This window comes from Jaculus jaculus, chromosome 9, assembly GCF_020740685.1.
Source record: "Jaculus jaculus isolate mJacJac1 chromosome 9, mJacJac1.mat.Y.cur, whole genome shotgun sequence".
Classification (NCBI taxonomy): Eukaryota; Metazoa; Chordata; class Mammalia; order Rodentia; family Dipodidae; genus Jaculus; species Jaculus jaculus.
Window position 1 is genome coordinate 135,634,611 of NC_059110.1, and position 22,428 is coordinate 135,657,038.

Consider the following 22,428-nt stretch of genomic DNA (forward strand, 5'->3'; position numbering starts at 1 on the left):
CCAGGCTTGGCTTCGGGGCCAAGTGGCTCATTGAAAACAGCTGCTTCTCTTGGCTGGCGGCCACCGGCCAGCCTCTGGCTCTCCCTGGAATGACCCCTCACCTCTGCCCCTGCGTGGCCTAAGACGGGGCTGACGGGAGAGATGCCGAGGGGACCGAGGCCACCTGGGCCACACTGGACACCTCCCCACCCCCCAGCTTCCCAAGAGCTGAGCCCGAGGGGTGCTGGGCCTGGAATTCCAGCCTCGAGCCTGGCTCGGCGGCGGTTCCCCAGCTTGGACTGCTCTCGTGTCCTCCCCTCTGCTCGGGCTTTTCAGGCTTTTGTTGGACACGCCTCTCATTCAACAAGGTGTTTGTTGGGAGGCCGCTGCGTGCGGCACCGTGCTGGGCTTGACCTCTCCTGCGCTTCCTTCAGCCCCGACGCCCCTCCGCCTTCGGGCGCCCTGGGAAGCTGCCCCGGGCAGCCGGGAACCCTTCTGGGGAGAAGGGAAAGAGGCCTCGGTGACCCTCTCTGAGAGAGGGCCTGGGGACACAACGTTTTTAAAAGCCCATTTGCTTCTGTGCATGGGGAAAAAGAAAAGTCTTCCGCGCTGATGACCTGGGCGTCCCAGACGCCTGCTGTTGAGTCCTGCCGCAAGCTGCCCCCTTCTCGCTGCTTTGCGTTCAGGTGGCAGCGCCAGAGATTGCTGTCACTCCGCAGTGACCTGGAAAGTCCTCTCTGTCCCCTGCCATAGCTAAGGTAATGCTATCCTGTCCTGGTTAGGCCCTCACTCCATTTATTGGGGGAGTAACACAGCCCCAAGAGGCCACATCTGCGCTGATAACACTTTCAAGACCCAGATGTAGAAACAAGATAACTCCAGGACACACACACACACACACACACACACACACAGAACAACTGCCGTTCCGAGGTTGCCCAGACCTAATGTGGCACGGATGTCATTATGATTTTATGGCCTTTTAAAAAGCCAGGTGTGGTGGCGCACGCCTTTGATCCCAGCACTCCGGAGGCAGAGGTAGGAGGATTGCTGTGAGTTCGAGGCCACCTTGAGACTACATAGTGAATTCCGGGTGAGCCTGGGCTAGAGTGAGACCTTACCTCGAAAAACCAAAAACACAAACAACAGAAAAAAAAAAAAAAATCCGCTATTCCCTTGAGCTTTTTCACTGAGAGTTCTTCCAGGCATGAGCCCCTTTCAGTCGCTGGCTTAATAAAAATAACCCTAAATTGGTTTGAAAAGAGTGGTGGTCTGTAATTCTCCTGTGTGGATTATGACAACACCATTCAATGTAAATTTGGCCTGACTGATTCGCATGATTCTTGACGTGTGGCTTATAACCTTTTGTGGATTGCTTCAGACTCCTGCCTCCCCACCTTCCCTGTAAATGGCAGGAGAGCAAAGGTCCTCTCACACACTGTTTTTTTTTTTAATTTCCATGTAGTTCACAAGACTGCTTCATACAGGGGCTCCATCAGCACGGGGTCAGAAAGGCCCCCAGTGGAGCAGCCAGAGGGGTTGTGAGAGGATGTAGTAGAGGTCCAGCTTCCCCTGAGCCTGTCCAGGTGCTGCTGTAGACTGCCCTGAGAAGCTGGTTAGAGCAGAGAGGGCCTGGAACAGTAGCCCCCCGTTTGGGGTTGGTGATGACAGGAGACAGAAATTGGCCAGGTAGTCAGGGTAATGGAACCCCAAAATGAACAGTTTTTATTCCTTGACTAAAAGCAGGCAATGTCAGTAAGCTTAGAAACCTGGATGTTACAGCCTCCAGGAAAGATCTCTAGATTAAGCTTGCAGCCTTCCTAGAGGACAGAAACTCTGATCCTTACCTAAGATTACTGGCCAAGCTGTGAAATCTGGTCTTAGTCCAAAACAACCTGCCAACCTGGTCTTCCTCACGTAGCCACTACTCATGAAAATCTCAGATCTGAGTCTTGAGAGGGGCTTCTCAAAGCCCCTCCAGCCTCCCCTGGGCAAGAGCTCCACCTGGCTTCCTTCTCTCAGGTTCTAGGCTTGCACCCCCTTCTCTCTGTCCTCCTAAAGCTTTGTTATAGTCAAAATCTTTCTGAGCCTTATCTTCTGGTCCATGGATTTCATAGGTCAAGGATCTGGGAACACCCCAAATTGCCGGTCCATTAGCCTACAAGGAACCCAGAACTCCTGGATCAGGGAGATGAGCTGTAACCCCAAGATAGAGGCCATTGCTTATACCAGGATTCTTGTGGGTACCAGTCCCGAAACTTAGTGCAGTCAAGCTCATCAGTGACGAGGAAAAGGGTGCTTGGGTGTGTAGCTCCGTGGCAGAGCACTTGCTTGGCATGTGTAAGGCGCGTGCTGGGAATCCATTCCAGCACAGGAAACCGATTCAGAATAACGTGACTCCGAGCCACGAGCCATTCACAGAACAGCCACTGGAGCTCCGAGACAGAGATGTGGCCTCACAGCACCACCAAGACTCACTGCCTCTCCAGTTCTCTGCTCCACTCAGCTTTGTTTCTCTTCCTTGTTGTCCCTTCAGGGTAGGAAACATGACTGTTGGCAGCTCCAGTCTAAAACTCTCCTCAGAAAGAGAAAAACGTTTTGTATTCCAGGGGCATCCAGCAATCAGCGTGGTTTGAGTTCTCTGCCCAATTACTCACAGTGGCCAGAGGTGGGTGTTGTCAGCAGTCAAGAGTGAGCTTTGTGTCCGCCCACAGCTTCGTGTTTATGTGTAAGAAGATGGTGATGAAAAGTTTGCTGGGAAGACTGTGGGCAGCTCAGGTTAAGGCTTCTGGTATCAGCTCCACAGCTTTGGTACACCAGACTCTTCCAGTCCAGTAGTCTGCAAAACCATAGGGATCATGTGCGTATTGTTCATTGTGTTCTCAGCAGCAGTGACATCTACGAAGTCCTTCCTACCTCCTCCCTCTTTCTTTCTTCCCTTCCCTTCCTCCCCTCTCTCCCTCCCTCTCTCCCTCCCTCCCTCCCTTTCTTCCTTCCTTCCTTTCCTTTTTCTTCCTTCCTTTCTTTGAGAGGGCATGCCAGGGCTTCCTGCTGTTTGTGTGTCTGGTTTTATGTGGGTATTGGGGAGTCACACTTGGGCCATCAGGCTTTACAGGCAGGTGCCTCTCACTACTGAGCCATCTCTTCAGCCCCAACTATGAAATTCTAAATTCCAAGCATTTGTTGAATGAATGAACAAGTGAGAGATTCACACTCAACTGATGCTTAGTGCACAGCTCCCTGCCTAGTTGCATGTATTGATTCATTCATGGGTTTATTTTTTTGTAAGCAGGGTGGGGCAGGGGAGGAAGGAAGGGAAGAAGGGAGGGAGGGAGGGAGGGAGGAAGGAAGGAAGAAGGAAGGAAGGAAGGAAGGAAGGGTGCACCAGGGCCTCTTGTCACTGCAAACGAAGTTCAGATTGCATTCCCACCAGCAGTGCAGAAGGGTTCCTCTTTTTCCACATCCCCGCCAACATTTATGATCATTTGTTTTCATGATGGTGGCCAATCTGACAGGAGTGAGATGGAATCTCAATGTAGTTTTAATCTACATTTCCCTGATGACTAGGAAGTTCAGACCATGTGCCACTTTATGCATCTGGCTCTACATGGTACTGGGAAATCACACCTGGGCACACTTGGCACAAGCAAGCGCTTTTAACCGCTGAACAATCTCCCCAGCCCTGGAACAAAAGCATGTTGAGCAAGTTGATGGGTAATACTGTGGTAGGCATGGGTGATTGCCAACAAAATGCAGGCAGCCACCTTTGTCCCTGGGAGTCTTGCGCTCTAAGGTGGGCACTCTCACTGCATGCCCTGGCACTCAGTGTTCCTCTGCGAGGCCCTGCGGAAATGGCCTCCCCTTGCTGTGGGTCCGGGCCATGCCTCAGCCTTGGGTGGAAGCGCTCCTCCCACAGCCCCCGCCCCACAAGGCCGCGTCCTCAGGGTCCGCGCGTACAATTCCAGAATTTCTCCTGGGCATGTGCCACTGCACACGCCTTTGGTTCCAGCACTCGGGATCCAGAGGTAGGAGGATCACCATGAGTTCGAGGCCAGCCTAGGGCTACAGAGTGAGTTCTAGGTCAGTCTGGGCTAGAGTGAGACCCTATCTTAGAAAGCCAAACCAAGAAGCAGGATTTCCTCGGCCTCTCCTTTGCTCGGCAGCTCTCCTGCAGCTCTCGGGCTCCTCCATTCTATCTCCTACTGTCGCTCGCCGCCAAGGCAGCTCAGGACCTGCATTCTTCACGCTGCGCCTCCTGCAGGTCTTTGGAGTTTGCAGAGCTCTGCCCCGAGCTGAGCTGCTGACCGCTGGGAGACAGACAGCTTCCTCTCATACCTCCAGACACCTGATTTTTTTTTTTCAAGATAGGGTCTCCTCACTCTAGCCCAGGCTGACCTGGAATTTACTATGTAGTGTCAGGGTGGCCTCGAATTCATGGTGATCCTCCTACCTCTGCCTCCCATGTGCTGGGATTAAAGGTGTAGACACCTGAATTTTTTTTAATTTTTTGTTTATTTTATTTATTTATTTATTTTTAATTTTTTAAAATTATTTATTTGAGAGCGACAGACACAGAGAGAAAGACAGATAGAGGGAGAGAGAGAGAGAATGGGCGCGCCAGGGCTTCCAGCCTCTTCAAACGAACTCCAGACGCGTGCGCCCCCTTGTGCATCTGGCTAACGTGGGACCTGGGGAACCGAGCCTCGAACCGGGGTCCTTAGGCTTCACAGGCAAGCACTTAACCGCTAAGCCATCTCTCCAGTCCTATTTATTTATTTGAGAGCAACAGACAGAGAGAGAGAGAAAGAGGCAGAGAGAGAGAGAGAGAGAGAGAATGGGCGAGCCAGGGCCTCCAGCAACTGCAAACGAACTCCAGACACGTGCGCCCCCTTGTGCATCTGGCTAACATGGGTCCTTGGGAATCGAGCCTCGAGCCAGGGTCCTTAGGCTTCACACGCAAGTGCTTAACCGCTAAGCCATCTCTCCAGCCCGACACCTGAAATTTTAAAGACTCATTGTTTACCCTTGTGTCCTGCTTTGTCCAAAGCCATTGTCTTTCTCCTACTAGACTACAGATCCCAAGAGAGCAAAGATAGTGCTGGGTGTTGTGAGTGTCCGTAGGGACCCAGCATTGCCCTTACCTCCCTCTGATATCCCAGTTCCGGGTTCAAATCCACATTAACATCCTGGAGCACTTGCCAGATACACAGCACCTTCTAGGTAACGCTGTGTGTCCTGAGCCATTTCTCCAGCCCCTTGCTTTCTTTTCTAGATGCTTCTCAGACAGGGCTAGACAATGAAGCCCAACACTTCCCAATGTCTTACAACAGACGAGGGAGACAGGCTTTTCCTCCCATTATCAGCCAGAAAACCTACCTGTGTGTCAGCTCAGTCCCAGCCAGATTGCAGATGTCAAAGGAATCCAAACGAGGCCCACGTTGGTTGTCAGGGTCAGGCCAACCTCCTGCAACAGGAGGGAACTCCAGGCTCGAAAGGCATTATGATTGGACGGCCTGGTCGTGTCCTTTCTCTGGTCCTCAGTTTTCTCACCTGTCAGGTCCAAGGATGGAGCTGATGCACGGATGGCTCAGAGGCTAAATGTGCTTGCAAAGCTTGGTGGCCTAAGTTCAGTTCTCCAGCTGCTCATATAAAGCTAGATGGTCATTTGTTTGCAGTGGCAAGAGACCCTGACATGCCCATAACTACTACACACACACACACATACACACACACACACACACACACACACACGCACACGTAAATAAAAGAAGTTTTAAAAATGAAAGGATTATCTTTTCTGGTCTCTGGACCTTTCATTACCCTGTTGTGGTGGTTTGATTCAGGTATTCCCCATAAACTTAGGTGTTCTGAATGAATGTTAGGTTTCCAGCTGATGGAGATTTGGGAATTAACGCCTCCAGGAGGCAGTGTATTGTTGGAGGCGGGCTTGTGGGTGTTATAGCCGGTGTCCCCTTGCTAGTGTTGGGCACACTCCCCTTATTTTTATTTATTTATTTATTTATGTTTGTCAAGGTAGAGTCTCACTGTAATCCAGGCTCATCTGGAATTCATTATGGAGTATAGGGTGGCCTTGAACTCACGGTGATCCTCCTACCTCTGCCTCCAGAGTGCTGGGATTAAAGGCATGTGCCACCACTCCCGACTTTACACAGCCCTTATTGCTGTTGTCCACCTGGTGTTGGCAAGGGGGTGATGTCCACCCTCTGGTCATGTCTTCATTTTCCCCTGCCATCATGGAGCTTCCCTCTTAAGCCTATAATCCAAACTAAAGCTCTTTTTCCCCATAAGTTGTTCTTGGTTGAGTGATTTCTATCAGCAAAGTGAACCTGACTGCAACAGTAAAGTGGTACCAAGGACTGGGATTGCTACTAGACACCTGACTGTGTGGCTTTGGCCTTTTGGAGCTGATCTTCAAGAGGAATGAGGAAGGATTTGAAACCTTGGCCTAAGAGATGCCTTGCAATGCTGTAAGTACAGCTTGATGGACTATTCTGGTCAGAGTTGAAAGGCCTGAATGCAGTTAGAACTATGGACTGTGAGGTTTGGCTTATGAGGGTAAGAAAGAGCTTTGTCTGGATTGGGCTAGAAGCAGTTTGTGTGAGAAGCTTGCTGTTATGCCCATGTCCTGAGAAGTTGTGCAGGGTTGCACTGCATAGAAATGGACTGGTGTGAGCAGAGGGATATAGCACAGAAAAACCTTTAGGCCGAAACTGCTGCCTATTTAGCTGCAATTGAGAGAGTACAACCTTTGAGATTGGGCCAGCTGACCTGCACTGGGGCAACAGGAAGAATGTAGACTCTTTTGAAGGGGATTGAGTGCTCAAGGAGTGTCCTGTTCTTCAAAGTCTGCTTTATTCCCCCTGGATTAACAGATTGGCAGTCTACTTGGTGTTGTGGAGTAGAAGAAATGCAGGAAAGAGAGGGTCATTGAGTTTGCAACATGATCTTGTGTTTTGGAAATGGCCATGGGCAGTGTGAAGCAGGTTTGCTTAATGCCTGCATGGATAACCCATGGGGCTATGAGGATGAGCCGTGGGTTGCAGTGGAGACCCAGTGGAGATGCTGGGAGCACAAAATGGCTGCTAAGGAGAGCTGCTGGCTCCAGATGACGTTTCCCAGGACTGTGAGTAGCCTAGCTGGAGGGGTGGAATTAGGACTCCAGGGACTTGTTACTGGTTAGAATTATCGGACTTGGAGATTTTTCACTGGCTAGAGTTGTTGGACTTGGAGCTACAGAGTTTGATGTTTGCCCTATTTAAATCTTGTATTGGTTGAATATTTCTTTGCTATGCTCAGTGCCATCTTTTGCAGTGTGAGTGTTTATTCTGTGCCATTATGGGTTTTTGGTATTATGGCTTTGTTAAAGGACCTTGGATTAGCCAGGTGTTGCAGTCCGGTTCGCATTGCTGGTAGAAATCACCCAACCAAGAGCAGCTTCTGGGAAAAAGAGGTTTATTTTGGCTTACAGGCTCGAGGGGAAGCTCCACGATGGCAGGGAAAATGATGGCATGAGCAGAGGGTGGACATCATCCCCCTGGCCAACATAAGGTGGACCACAGGAACAGGAGAGAGTGGCAAACACTGGCATAGGGAAACTGGCTGTAACACCTATAAGCCTGCCCCCAACAATACACTGCCTCCAGGAGATGTTTGTTCCCTAATCTCCATCAGCTGGGAACCTAGCATTCAGAACATCTAAGTTTATGGGGGACACCTGAATCAAACCGCCACACCGGGCATGGTGGCGTATTCCTTTAATTCTAGCACTTGGTAGGCAGAGGTAGGCGGATCGCTGAGTTTGAGGCCACCCTGAGACTACATAGTGAATTCCAGGTCAGCCTGGGTTAGAGTGAGACCCTACCTCAAAAAAAAAAAAAAAAAAAAAAGGGCATGGTGGCACATGCCTTTAATGCCAGCACTTAGGAGGCAGAGGTAGGAGGATTGCCGCGAGTTTGAGGCCACCCTGAGACTCCATAGTGAATTCCAGGTCAGCCTGGGCTAGAATGAGACCCTACCTCGAAAAAACAAAAAATAAAGACCTTGGAATATGGGGATGTTTGAACGTCAATGGGATTGGTTAAGAAAATACATATGGTGGGATGGAGAGATGGCTTAGCGGTTAAGCGCTTGCCTGTGAAGCCTAAGGATCCCGGTTCGAGGTTCGGTTCCCCAGGTCCCACGTTAGCCAGATGCACAAAGGGGCGCACGCGTCTGGAGTTCGTTTGCAGAGGCTGGAGGCCCTGGCACGCCCATTCTCTCTCTCTCTCTTTCTCCTCCTCTTTCTCTGCCAAATAAATAAATAAAAATAAAAATATAAAAAAATATGGGGACTATAAACAATGGAACTTTGTCTGGTCCTGGATTTGAAGGTTGGGAAGTCCAAGATCAAGGAGATGGTAGACTGTCTGGTAAGGGCCAGCTCCTCTCAGGCAGCCTTCTTCTCCTGAAACCTCACATGGTAGAAAGGGTGGTTAGGAATCGCTCTAAAGTCTTAAAAAAAGACTTGCAAGGTGGGCTGCTGGCTAAGACCACAGCTTTTTCCAGCATCCTGACAGCTAGTCAACAGGGCGGAGGCTTCCAGCTCAGCTCCGGCTTGATTTCTCAGTGACCTGCAACTCAAGTAATGTGGAGTCGTCAGCAATATGTCTTACTATGTGGTGGGCAACAGCCTGAAATGCTCTGGGGACATCAGGGACATCTCTGACCAACAACGTGCTGGAAAGTATGCCACCCCTGGGGCTGAAATTTTCTTGTAACAATCTGTGGTTTCTGGGTATAGCATTATCCACCCCCACAGGGGTACTTCTGCCCAGACTCCTTTTTATCATATGTATTATTTAGCTAGTGAAGAAAATAGCTGCCATATGGCTTGTTCATACCATCTTTATTTTTGATTAACTCTCCTCCTGCTCCCTCCTCTGCTCTGTCCCCCCAACCCCTAAGTGATCTAACCCCACTTAAACCATCTCGCCCCCAGTATTCTGCCCTCTGCTTATGCATCTACAATACCCTCAATACCCTCCCTTAAGCCCGCCCCTCTCTTCCCTCTGTTCTAGCTTCCTGGCCTCTACTACTGGCGTTTACTCCAACTCACACGCAAATCTAACATTTGAAGCTAGGGTCCACATTTGAGAAGCCAAGTTTGACTCTATGAGTAGGAGTTACCTCACTTAAGTACAATCTTTTCCAGATCCATCCATTTCCTTGCAAACTTCATAACTTCATTTTTCTCTACAGCTGAGCAAAACTCCGTTGTGTAAATGTACCACCTCTTTATTATCCATTCATAAGTTGAGCATCTAAGCTGGTGTCGGTTTTCCAGTTTAGTACAGTATATGTTCTTAAGGTTTGTCCTTGGGATTTTCTGAATTTCATTGGTATCTGTTGTAATAGTGCCATTTTCACCTCTAATTTTATTATTTTGAGGCTCTTCTCTCTTTTGGTCAATTTCGCTAAGTGTTTTCAAAATCCTTTCAAAAATCTACCTATTTGCTTCATTGATTTTTTTTTGTAAGTTTTGTAATAAAAATTTTTATTTTTATTTATTTGAGAGAGAGATGGGTGCATCAGGGCCTCCAGCTGCTGCAAACAAACTGTGGATGCATTTGCCACCTTGTGCATCTAATTTATGTGGGTCCTGGGGAATCAAACCTGGGTCCTTTGGCTTTGCAGGCAAGTGCCTTAACCACTAAGCCATCTCTCCAGCCCAATTTTTGTAATTTTTTTGTTCCTATTTCGTTAATTTTTGCTCTGCTCTTCTTTAGTTCTTTTCATTTACTGAATTTTGGGTTGGCTTGTTCTTCTTTTCCTAGGGCCTTAAGGTGTAATATTATTTGTGACATCTCTAATTTTGTAATATAGGCACTAAAAGCTATAAGTTTCCCTCTTAGAACTGCCTTCATTATATCTCATAGGTTTTGGTATGTGTGTTTTCATTATCATTTGAGTCTTGGAATTTTTATTTCTTTTTTGGTTTCTTCAATGACCTACTCATAATTCAGTAGTGTATTGTTTAATTTCCATGAGTTTGTGTATGTTCTGTTGTCTTTCTTGCTATTGATTTGTAGTTTTCTTTTCTTTTTTTTTTTTTTTTTTTTTTGAGGTAGGGTCTCACTCTAGCCCAGGCTGACCTGAAATTCACTATGTAGTCTCGGTGGCCTCGAACTCATGGTGATCCTCCTACCTCTGCCTCCCAAGTGCTGGGATTAAAGGCATGCGCCATTGTAGTTTTCTCTTATTGTGATCACATAGAGTGCAAGGAATTATTTCCTGTATTTGCTAAGATTTGTTCTGTGTCCTAATATGTGGTCTGTTTTGGAGAAAGTTCCATGTCATGCTGAAGAGAATGTATATTCTGCAAACATTTGGATGGAATGTTCTATAGCTATCTATTAGGTTCATTTGTTCTATGACGTCATTTAATGTAGATGCTTTTTTTTTTTGTAGGATGGCCTGTCAGTTGGTGAGGGTAGAGTATTAAAGTCATCCACTATTATTGTACTTGGAGTTATCTGCAACTTTACATTTAGTAGAATTTGTTTAATGAAATTGGATGCACCCATGTTCAGCACATATATGTTTAGAATTATAATGTCCTCTTGTTGGATTGTTCCCTTAATCAGTATAAAGTGACCTTCTTTATCTCTTCTAACTAATGTTGGTTCAAAGTTTATCCTGTCAGGTATTAGAACAGTAACACCTCCTTATTTCCTAGGCCCATTTGCTAGAAGTACCATTTTCTTCTATTCTTTCACCCTAAGATAGTGTCTGTCTTTTTTAAAAAAATATTTTACTTTTTAAGAAATATTTTATTTTTCTTTATTTTATTATTTGACAGAGAAAGAGAGGGTGAGAAAAAAGGTATGCCAGGGTCTGTAGCCACTGAAAGCGAACTCCAGACGTGTGAGCCCCCTTGTGCATCTGGCTAACATGGGTCCTGGGGAATCGAATCGAGGTCCTTTGGCTTTGTAGGCAAGTGCCTTAACGGCTAAGCCATCCTCCAGCCCAGTATCTGTCTTTCATGGACAGATGAATTTCTTGGAGGCAATGGGCAGAAGCATCCTGCCTTTTATTCCTGTCTGCACGTCTGTGTCTTTTGGTTTGGGCATTGAGAGTTATGATTGACAGGTGTGTATTCATTCCTGTCATTATTCTTGATTTTGTAGCACTTTTTTGTTGTTGTTGTTGTTACTCTCTTGCATTAAGTATTACTTGCACACAGTGTAATCTTTCTTGTGGTCTCATGTTTGTACTATTCTTTCTCTTCAGTCTGCAGGATCCTTTCAAGTATTTTCTGTATATCTGCCTTAGTGGTTGTATATTCCTGTAGCCTGTTTTTATCATAGAAAGTTCTTATTGCCCCTTCAATTGTGTCTGATACCTTTGCTGGATATAGTATCTGAGTTGGCAGTTGTCTTTCAGAACTTGGAATACATCATTTTAAGCTCTTCTGGCTTTTAAAGATTGTGTTGGGTCTGGAGAGATGGCTTAGCAGCTAGGGTGCTTGCCTGCAAAGCCAAAGGACCCAAGTTTGATTCCCCAGGACCCATGTAAGCCAAATGCACAGGTGGTGCATGCGTCTGGCATTTGTTTGCAGTGGCTAGATGCCCTGGTACATCCATTATCTCTCTCTGCTTCTTTCTTTCTCTCTTTCTCTCTCTCTGTCTCTGCCACATAAATAAATAACTAAATAATAAATACTTTTAAAAAGATTATGTTGAATAACCTCTTATTCTGATGGACTTACCTTTTCAAGTGACTACATGCTTCTCTCTTACTGTATTTAGTATATTTTCTTTGGTCTGTGTATTTAGTAGTTTAATTATAATATGATTAGGAAAGGGTCTTTTCTGGTTTTGTCTGTTTTGTGTTCTGATGCCTTCTGTATCTGTCTTGGCACCTCTTTCCCGATTTGGGGGAATTGTTTTGTTTGTTTTTACTTTTTTTTCTCAATTTTTAGTAACATTTTCCATGATTATAAAAAATATCCTATGGTAACCCCCCCCCCACTTTCCCCTTTGAAACTCCATTCTCCATCATATCCCCTCCCCATGTCAATCAGTCTCTTTTATTTTGATGTCATGATCTTTTCCTCCTCTTATGATGGTCTCGTGCAGGTAGTGTCAGGCACTGTGAGGTCATGGATATCCAGGCCATTTTGTGTCGAGAGGAGCATGTTGTAAGGAGTCCTACCCTTCCTCTGGCTCTTACATTCTTTCCACCACCTCTTCCACATTAGACCCTGAGCCTTGGAAGTTGTGATTGAGATGTTACTCAGTACTCCAGTCACTTCTTTCGAGCACTATGATACCTTCTGAGTCATCCCAAGGTCACTGCCATCTGAAAAGAGAAGATTCTCTACCCAAAGTGAGAGTAGCATTAATATAAGGGTATAAATATTAAGAGAAGTGCTTACTGGGCAGTTTGATAAGCATAGTATATACACTTATCCAGACTTCAGCAGATGTTATACCCCTAAGGCTCATGACTACCCTTGTTTTAAGTTTTCAATATCAGGGATGTATTCCCCCCCATGGAGCGGGCCTCCAGTCCAATTGGAGGGCAGTTGGTTTCCACCATGACAGATGTGCCACTATTGCACCCGTTGGCTCATTTGGGCTGGCTGGCCAATCATAAGGCTTGCAGTGTCCACTGTTGAGTATCTTCACTGGTGGTATTTCTTTCTCCCATTGAACTACATGTAGAATGGCTTCTTCCAGCTTTCTGTCAGCTGTTTTTACTTTTTGGTTTCTAAAGGTATAGGGTCTTGCTCTAGTCCCGGCTGACCTGGAATTCACTATGTAGTCTCAGGCTGGCCTTGAACTCATAGTGATCTTCCTATCTCTGCCTCCTGAGTGCTGGGATTAAAGGTGTGCATTATCACACCTGAGGGGAGTTCCCCCCACCCATGATTTGGTTGAAAATACTTATTATGCCTTTAGAATGAAATTCTTTTCCTTCTGTATCCTGAATTCTTAAGTTTGATCTCTTCATGGTGTCCCAAATGTCCTGAAATTCCCACTCACACTTTCTTATTCATTTGGCTTTCTCTTTGTTGGAAAGTTCTAGATCTGCCACCTTTTCTTCAGCTCAGATACTCTGTCCTCTTTTTGATCCATTCTATTCTGAGACTTTCTACATTTCTTTACTCATCTCTTTTATCGACTCTCTTATTTCATTAAGTTGATGCACTACCTTGTGCATCTGGCTTACATGGGTCCTGGGGAATTGAACCTGGGTTCTTCGGCTTTGCAGGCAAGTGCCTTAACTGCTAAGCCATCTCTCCAGCCCAAGTCCTTTGATTTCTTTGAGCATATTTAAAACCATTCTTTTGAATTCTGTCTGGCATTTTCTCTAGCTCAGTCTCACTGCTTTTTATTACTGTTGGATTTATAATTTTTGGAGGAATTATGTTGTCTTGACTATTATATTATTGCATAGAGTTTTTTGCATCTTGAGTTATTTCAGTGCTTGGGTTTTCTAGTTATCGTGTATGCTTAGACGTGTACATCAGATGTTATGTCTTCAGGGTGGGAACTCGAGACGTCATATTCCTCATAGAGTAATGGAGGCAGTGGTGGGAGTGACCCAAGCTGGTGAATATGCCTGCTGTATGATGTCCTAGTAGCAAGTAACTTCAATAATTGCTGGTGGGCAAATGAGCAAGGCTGGTGTGAAGTGTGCTTGGGTTTCAGTTACTTAGAAGTGGGAACAGCGTAGGGTGAGTTAGTGTGAAGACTAGTGTTTACATGGACAAAGGTGGAGCCGGCATGAGTGTGGGAGGGAAGGAAGCGGGGTACTGCTCGTTCCCAGATCTTCGAGGTCGTGGAGGCGATGGAAGGCTGTAGTCTTGGAGAGTAAAGGGGAGGGGATAAGGAAGATAGAATGTGGAAGGAAGCTTGGGAAGTAAATAAGCTGTGCATGGGAAGAATCAGAGAGAGATTCCAATAGCAGGCTTGGTGGAGAAAAATACAGGAAATTAAAAAAACCTAAAATCCAGCTAAGTCATACATAAACACAAACAAAACTAGCATGGAATATTTATGCATGAATGGGGATTCAAACAGATAGATAAACTAACCCAACCAAAGGCCCTAACCTAGGTGGGCGTGGTGACTCACGTCCTGCATCTAGTCAGTAGGAGCCTGAGATTCCTGAGCTTCTCTGAGCCCCTGGTCAGCCTGGGCCCTTGTAAGATCCTGCCCCCCAGAGAGACAGAATTAGGAAAAAACCACTTTAAGAAACAGCAAAAGTGACAAATGTTAACCTTAACACACAACTTATTTAAGAATATTAAAGTAGCTGGGCGTGGTGGCACACACCTTTAATCCAGCACTCAGGAGGCAGAGGTAGGAGGATCGCCATGATTTCGAGGCCACCCTGAGACTCCATAGTGAATTCCAGGTCAGCCTGGGCTAGAGTGAGACCCTACCTCGAAAAACCAAAAAAAAAAAAAAAAAGAAAATTAAAGTAGTTGGGCTAGAGAGATGGCTTAGTAGTTAAGCGGTTGCCTGTGAAGCCCAAGGACCCTGGTTCGAGGCTGGATTCCCTAGGACCCACGTTAGCCAGATGCACAAGCGGGCACACACATCTGAAGTTCATATGCAGTGGCTGGAAGCCTCTCTCTCTCTCTTTCTTTCTCTCTTTCTCTCCCTGTTGCTCTCAAATAAATAAATAAAAATAAGCAAAAAAATTTTTTAAAAGAATAGTGAAGTAGTCTAAATGTACATCAAGTCCAATAACAAATTAGTATTTTTGTCTTTGTGGACTATTTCCCCCCACCCCCTTTGGTTTTTCAAGGTAAGGTTTCACTTTAGTCCAGGCTGACCTGGAATTCACTATGTCATCTCAGGGTGGCCTCAAACTCACAGTGATCCTTCTACCTCTGCCTCCTAAGTGCTGGGACTAAAGGCGTGCTGCCACCACGCCTGGCTCTGGGTTTTGAATTTTTTTCCTTTCCTTTTCCTTCTCCCTTTCCTTCTTTCCTTCTTTCCTTCTTTCCTTCTTTCCTTCTTTCCTTCTTTCCTTCCTTCCTTCCTTCCTTCCTTCCTCCCTTTCCTCCCTCCCTCCCTCCCTCCCTCCCTCCCTCCCTCCCTCCCTCCCTCTCCCTCCTTCCCTCCCTCCCTCTCTCTCTCTCTCTCTCTCTCTCTCTCTTTCTTTCTTTCTTTCTTTCTTTCTTTCTTTCTTTCTTTCTTTCTTTCTTTCTTTCTTTCTTTTGCAACCTACCTTGATATGGAAGGTGCAGTGAGCACTTTTTGTGCAAACCTATATTCCTGGCTTTGGGGTATATATTGCCTTGATGTAAAACAGCAAAGTTACATTTTGGGGTGGCTTTCTTTTTTTTATTTCCATTTCCCTCCACACATATATTATGCTTTAGCTTTCTTTCTTTAAAAAATTTATTTATTAGAGAGAAAGAGAGGGAGGGAGAGATAGGGAGGAAGTGGGTGCACCAGGGCCTCTAGTCACTGCAAAAGGACTCCAGATGCATGTACCACCATGTGTATCTGGCTTATGTCAGATCTGGAGAATCAAACCTGGGTCCTTAGGCTTCACAGGCATGTGCCTTAACCACTAAGCCCTTGGAGTGGCTTTCTATCTCACCTATGGTGAGTGTGAAGCCTGTTCCCTCTTTGGTGCACTGTGGGCTCAACTCAGCTGGTTAGGTTGGCCTGCTCTTCAGATCCTCTGTGCTGGGTGCGGTAAGTGGGGGCATGGCTCCCATCCCTTGGTGTCCTGAGATCTCCGGTGGGGTTCTGGGTGCTGGCCGATGGGGAAGGGGAGGCTGTGGAAAGTGTGAAGTTGTGCTGGAGCTGCTTAGCTGGTCCTCGTTGTCCTCCCTTCCGGCCTTACTGATACTGCAAGGTTGGTGGGAGTGCAGAGTCCTTTCCCGCTTGTCCTGCTCTTCCTGGGTCAGGCCGGGCCCCGGAGTAGAAGTTCTTCCCAGCGGCCACAGGAGCCCGTGACTTGCCGGTGGTGTGGTTGCTGCTTCCTCCTGCTTCTCTGCGCCGGTCTCATAGAAGCTAATATCCCCTTCTTACTTTATCTTTTTGGTATGAGTGGATTATGGGGCTGGAGAGATGGCTTAGCGGTTAAGGAGCTTGCCTGCGAAGCCTAAGGACCCAGGTTTGACTGTCCAGGTCCCACATAAGCCAGAAGTTTGCAAGGTCGCACTCATGCACAAGGTATCTTGAGTTTGTTTGCGGTGGCCAGAGGCCCTTATGCACCCATTCTCTCTCCCTCCGTCTCTCTCTCAAATAAATATGAATAAAACATTTTAAAGATAGAGAAAGATATTAATAAAGCAGAACAGTTATAACAATATGCTATACTAGCAGTTATTTCACGCTTATGAAATGTCTACTTGTGGAGTTTTCTACTTAATGTTTTCGGACCACGGTTGACGATAGGTAATGGAAGCTGATGGAGCCACAGATGAGGGACTACCGTAGGCAGTGGTGGGCTTGGTTTGCATTTGGAGTGGAACAGGTGACCGAATCCTGCCTCCAGGTGGGCATTGGACCAAATAAAGATGAATCCTGCCTCTTCTTGGCACAGTGTTGCCACAGTGACCCCCCCCCCCCACCTCAAGGGGTGAATAGTGAGAACTGAGCGGTTTTACACGTTAGAGGTGTACTCGGTTCAGTGGTCCCTATCTGTAGCTCTATCTGGTTATCAGAATCCCATGATGGTTTCATGTCCTGCCTTCCTTCCTAGAACCTGATGTCTTCCTCATCTTCAGCCATGGACTGCAGGGCTGCCTGGAGGCCCCGGGTGCGCAGGTCCGAGTCACTCCATTCTGCAATGCCAGTCTCCCGGCCCAACGCTGGAAGTGGGTTTCCCGGAACCGGCTCTTCAATCTGGGTACCATGCAGTGTCTGGGCACAGGCTGGCCGGGTACCAATAGCACTGCCTCGCTAGGCATGTATGAATGTGACCGGGAGGCCCTGAGTCTTCGCTGGCACTGCCGTACACTGGGGGACCAGCTGTCCCTGCTTCTGGGGGCCCGCGCCGGAAACTCATCCAAGCTTGGTGGCCTTGAGCGTGGTGACCAGACCCGTGGCGGCCAGTGGCGCATCTATGGCAGCGAAGAGGACCTTTGTTCTCGGCCATACTATGGTGAGGGGCTACTTGGAGGCAGTGGATGATGAAGGGTCAAGTTCAGGATGACGAAGTCTTTAGTTTCTGTGGGCTCTTGGCAGTCATTGTTTCATAGGAAACGGCTTTGAATAGTTAAAAAAATTAACCTCAAAGCAAATGAAACATTTGCTTTAAAAAATAATTTGAAAAGCCGGGCGTGGTGGCACACGCCTTTCATCCCAGCACTCGGGAGGCAGAGGTAGGAGGACTGCCGTGAGTTCGAGGCCACCCTGAGACTCCATAGTGAATTCCAGGTCAGCCTGGGCTAGACTGAGAGCCTACCTCGAAAAACAATTTTTTTAAATTCGCTTTCTGTGCTGGTGTCCCCACAACTTGGTTAATGTTCCTGAAGCTCCTTGGTCTTTCTGCAAGCACCAATCCCATAAAGTGACCATTACGTGAAGGACAGGGATTGCCGTGGGAGGGCTAAGCCGATTTCCCAGAAAAAAGGCTGAAGCTACCAAGAAGGCTTGAAAGTGTTGAGGAGCTGTACTGCGGTCTAAGAGGCTGCTGGCTCTTTCAAGCCGTGAGCGTTTTCGTGAGGCATGCTCGCACGCGTGTGGGATCTCTCCTTAGGAGGTAGAAGCAAGAGGAGCCGGAGGCCAGCCTGGGCTAGGTGCAACCTTATCCCAAAGGAAACCACCACCAGTTGCTTTTGTGATGAAGACAATAACATCGTACAATTATTATTGTCTACTTTCACATTTGAATACTGCTTGTGACTTCATTAGGTACAAAAATGAGCAATCTAGCTAACCGGAAAAAGGAAAATTCCCTTCCTGATGCCCAGTCTGCAGGGGGGACCCCATGGTACTACTGCACTACTGGTTTTTTCAAGCAAACGGGGACCCTTCAAGTCACCCAGTGCAGAGCCTGGGGGGGGGGGAAGAGGGTAAGGCGGGTAGGCAGCCTGCGGCATGCAGGTGCCAAGGGCCAGCTCTCGTCCCCTGCAGAGGTCTACACCATCCAGGGGAACTCCCACGGGAAGCCATGCACCCTCCCCTTCAAGTATGACAACCAGTGGTTCCACGGCTGCACCAGCACGGGCCGAGAGGACGGGCACCTGTGGTGCGCCACCACGCAGGACTACGGCAAGGACGAGCGCTGGGGCTTCTGCCCCGTCAAGAGTGAGAGCCAGCCCGGGCGGGGCGGAGCCGGGCGCCCGGGGGCTGGGGAGGGGCGGGAAGCTGGCACCCCACCCCACCCCCCACGTGCAGCCACCTGGCTGGGCCCTGAGAGTTGGGGAGGGACCGTTGTCCATCTGTGGCGGTGGCAGGTAATGACTGTGAGACCTTCTGGGACAAGGACCAGATGACTGAGAGCTGCTACCAGTTCAACTTCCAGTCCACGCTGTCGTGGAGGGAGGCCTGGGCCAGCTGCGAGCAACAGGGGGCCGATCTCCTGAGCATCACCGAGGTCTACGAGCAGACCTACATCAATGGTGAGCGGGGGGGCGGCCACCCTGGGTCCTGGCTGGTTGGCTGGGGTGGAACCTACCCTGGGAAGACCCTTACATTCTTCCTGCTTGTAGGGGCCAGGGGCGGGGGGGGGGGGGGAACCATGGTGAGTGGCCAGAGGAGGAGGGCCAAGTGCAGGCTTCCAACTTCTCAGTGCCCCCCCTCATTTTTTTATTCTTAACGTATTTTATTTTTAGTTTACTTTTATTGACAGTTTCCATAATTATAGACAATAACCCATAGTAATTCCTTCCCTCCCCCCACTTTCCCCTTTGAAATTCCATTCTCCAGCATATCCCCTCCCCCTGTCAATCAGTCTCTTTTGTTTTGATGTCATCATCTTTTCCTCCTCTTATGATGGTCTTGTGTAGGTGGCGTCAGGCACTGTGAGGTCATGGACATCCAGGCCATTTTGTGTCTGGGGGGAGCACGTTGTAAGGAGTCCTGCCCTTCCTTTGGCTCTTACGTTCTTTTCACCTGTGTCCGCTCTTGTTGCCAGGACTCCTCACGGGCTATAGCTCCACACTGTGGATTGGCCTTAATGACCTGGACACCAGTGGAGGCTGGCAGTGGTCAGACAACTCGCCCCTCAAGTACCTCAACTGGGAGAGCGGTGAGGCATGGGGACCTCATATCTGGCTCTAGAGGAGCAGTGGGGGTGGGAAGCCTGAGGGTCCCCCCAAGACACACGCTCGGCTCCAGTAGCACATAGAATGCCTTCGTGCAAAGTAGGAACCGTCCCTTCTCCTAAGACACTTGGGCCCTGGCCAGCCCCAGGAGCCAGTCGGTAGCCCCAGTTCAGCCTCTCTTCTCAGTTTCGGACTTGCACCGCTGTAGTGGCTCCCTGACCAGCAAGGCCAGGGCTGGGGGAGCTCAGGCTAGGGAGCGGGGAGACCCAGTGCTGAGGGTCTGGAGCCGCGGTGGAGGGCTGGCCGTCTAGCTCACTCAGACCTCCCGGGAGCGACGAGACAGAGCAAGTTCCGTGGAGGGCTCATGGTGCCATGGTGTGAGCTTCTCTCTACTTGGGTGCTGGCACCCTGCCCGCCCACAGATCAGCCGGACAACCCAAGTGAGGAGAACTGTGGAGTGATTCGCACCGAGTCCTCGGGTGGCTGGCAGAACCGCGACTGCAGCATGGCGCTGCCTTATGTGTGCAAGAAGAAGCCCAATGCCACGGCTGAGTCCCCCCAGCCAGGTGAGCCCACCTAGACGGGGCAGCGGGGCACAGGGGGGGTCACGGCCCAGCCAGCTGAGTGTTTCTTGGCTCTCTCCACGGCTCAAAGGGACTCTGACTCTTTCTCTTCTTTCACTTGTTTGGCTAGCGTCTGAACAAATTGGGATGTGCCATTAATTCATCTGGTGAACATTTTTTAATTAATTAATTTATTTTATTTAAGAATTGTTATTAACAACTAACATGATTATAAAAAATATCCCATGGTAATACCCTTCCTCCTCCCACTTTCCCCTTTGAAACTCCATTCTCCATATCCCCTCCCCATCTTAATCAGCCTGTCTTTTATTTTGATGTCATGATCTTTTCCTCCTCTTATGATGGTCTTGTGTAGGTAGTGTCAGGTACTATGAGGTCATGGATATCCAGGCCATTTTGTGTCTGAAGGAGCACGTTGTAAGCAGTCCTACCCTTCCTTTAGCTCTTACATTCTTTTCGCCACCTCTTCCACAATGGACCCTGAGCCTTGGAAGGTGTGATAGAGATATTACAGTGCTGAGCACTCCGGTCACTTCTTTCCAGTACCATGATACCTTCTGAGTTGTCCCAAGGTCACTGCCATCTGAAAAGAAGAATCTCTACCAAAAGGGAGAGTAGCACTAATATAAGAGTATGAACATTAAGAGAAGTGCTCACTGGGCAGTTTTATGAGCATAGTATATACATAAAGTATAGCCAGGCAGCAGCAGACATTACACCCTTGATGAACATCTTACTGGGAACCATGTTAAAGACTCACTCCCTGTGCCCTGTGGGGACCGTAGTCGGCTGAAGGTCACAGACGTCCTAACATAAGATCAGAATATCATGAGCTATGCGGCTGTTGTGGAAACATGTGTGCTAGAGGAGAAAGTGATAAGCTTCTGAGAGGTGAGACATTGACTTGGGCCCTTTCAAGTTGGTCCCAGATTTAAATTAAGTCAAAAAGAGGTGTGTGTTTGTGGGGGACACGTAGGCGAGGCGTGGCGGCGTGGGGTGACACCGCGGAGTAAGGATGGCCTGTCCTTTAGTGGACACAGACACCAAGTGCTCGGCGAGCTCCTCAGCCCGGGAGCTCTTTAGAGATGCAGGCTCACAGGTCCCACCCCCAGACGAAGTGAATCAGAACCTGTGTTTAACAAGATCCCCCGGGGGATTCGCGTCCAATGACAGTTTGAGACGCACTGGTTTATTACGGGCAAGACGATGAAGAGGAGGGCGCAGAAAGGCAGGCTGCAGCCAGTCTGTGAAAGGGCTTGGCTGCTGGGAGAAAGTTGAACAGGCTGTGGGGAGTCTTCACAGGTGTTTAAGCCAGGGAGTGTCCGGATCGCAGACGTGACTCAGAGAGAGAGTTCTAGGGGCGTCCTGCGGGAGATGGGCGAATCTGGAGTGATGGGGAGGACCCGCTTTGGGGACTGCCCTTTACCGGCATGTGGCCTTGGGCCAGCACTTAAATCTCGGAGGTGCAGTGTCTTCATGCAAGTTGAGAGTGAACAATAAAGGCTTCCCTCTTGCACAGCGGCAAAGCTGGAGGCCGGGGCTCTCCCTGTGGCGCAGCTTTGTCTCTACAGGCTAGGGGTGCTACTGTTGCCCAGGCTGCTATGGGGCTAATGAAACGGGGGATTTTCATGAAGAAAACAACAAAACAAAACAAGAAGCAAAAAACTTACAGGAAATATTTATAAAAACTAAAACTTAAAAATTTCTGTTCCAAGCTGGGCGTGTTGGTGCATGCCTTTAATCACAGCGCTCGGGTGGCAGAGGTAGGAGGACCTCTGTGAATCCAAGGCCACCCCGAGACTCCATAGTGAATTCCAGGTCAGCCTGGGCTAAAGTGAGACCCTACCTCGAAAAACCAAACAAGAAACAAACAAAAATTCTGCTCCACATTTGGAAACTCTTGCCAAAGATTGATTCTGGATTGTTGGCCACTGCCTTCTCCCCCATCTGCTGTGGATCAGGATCAGCCACACCTGGGGTGTCCCGCCTCTGGCAGGAGGGGAAGTCTGGGGCAGGCACTGATCTCAGGTCTTCCCCAAGCTGCCTCTGCCCCAGGGCTCCTTGGCGTCCCCTCTGTCAGTTCCCCCCTAACCTCAAGGACCTGCGCCCCGGCTATTCGCGGGAGGCACATTCTAAGCAGATGTTCAGGTGACTTGTGATTTGGGTCTTGTGGCACAGGCTGTAGCATTTCAGAGACAGGTGCCATTGAGCCTGAAAGAATCCATGTATCTGGAGCTCCCTTCTTCAGATCTGAATAAAATCTGTTCTGTCTGGGGCAGCAGTCCTGGGTCTCAGCTCCCTGGCTAACAATAGATGACTGACATCTTGAGGCAAGGAGCGAGCCTGTTCCTGCCTCAGCTCACCCATTTTGCTGAGTCTTCAGACAAAGGCATGACTGGAGCACCCAGCTTTGACGTGTGGAGCAGGTCCCAGAATCCCAGTCTGGGGCAATGTAATGCTTCTAGTGGGCACACGCCTTCCCACCTGATCAGGCAGAATCCTGCCTGAGCCTGACATTGTGGGTGGTTTGGTGAAGTCCTCTTTTCTCTTGCCAAGACCCAAGTGAGGACTTGTTTGTCTCAGCTGCCCTTGGACCCCAATCCCTGGGGGATGATCCTG

General features: G+C 48.5%; 1 protein-coding gene across 1 annotated transcript in view; it reads left to right on the forward strand.

Moving 5' to 3' along the window:
- Positions 1 to 22,428, forward strand: part of Mrc2 (mannose receptor C type 2) — a 77,730-nt gene that overhangs the window by 23,210 nt on the left and 32,092 nt on the right. The window contains exons 2-6 of the mRNA XM_045158088.1: positions 16,717 to 17,118; positions 18,093 to 18,266; positions 18,416 to 18,580; positions 19,096 to 19,209; positions 19,648 to 19,791. Of these exons, the coding sequence (XP_045014023.1) occupies positions 16,717 to 17,118; positions 18,093 to 18,266; positions 18,416 to 18,580; positions 19,096 to 19,209; positions 19,648 to 19,791 (999 nt within the window). The remainder of the gene's footprint in view (positions 1 to 16,716; positions 17,119 to 18,092; positions 18,267 to 18,415; positions 18,581 to 19,095; positions 19,210 to 19,647; positions 19,792 to 22,428) is intronic.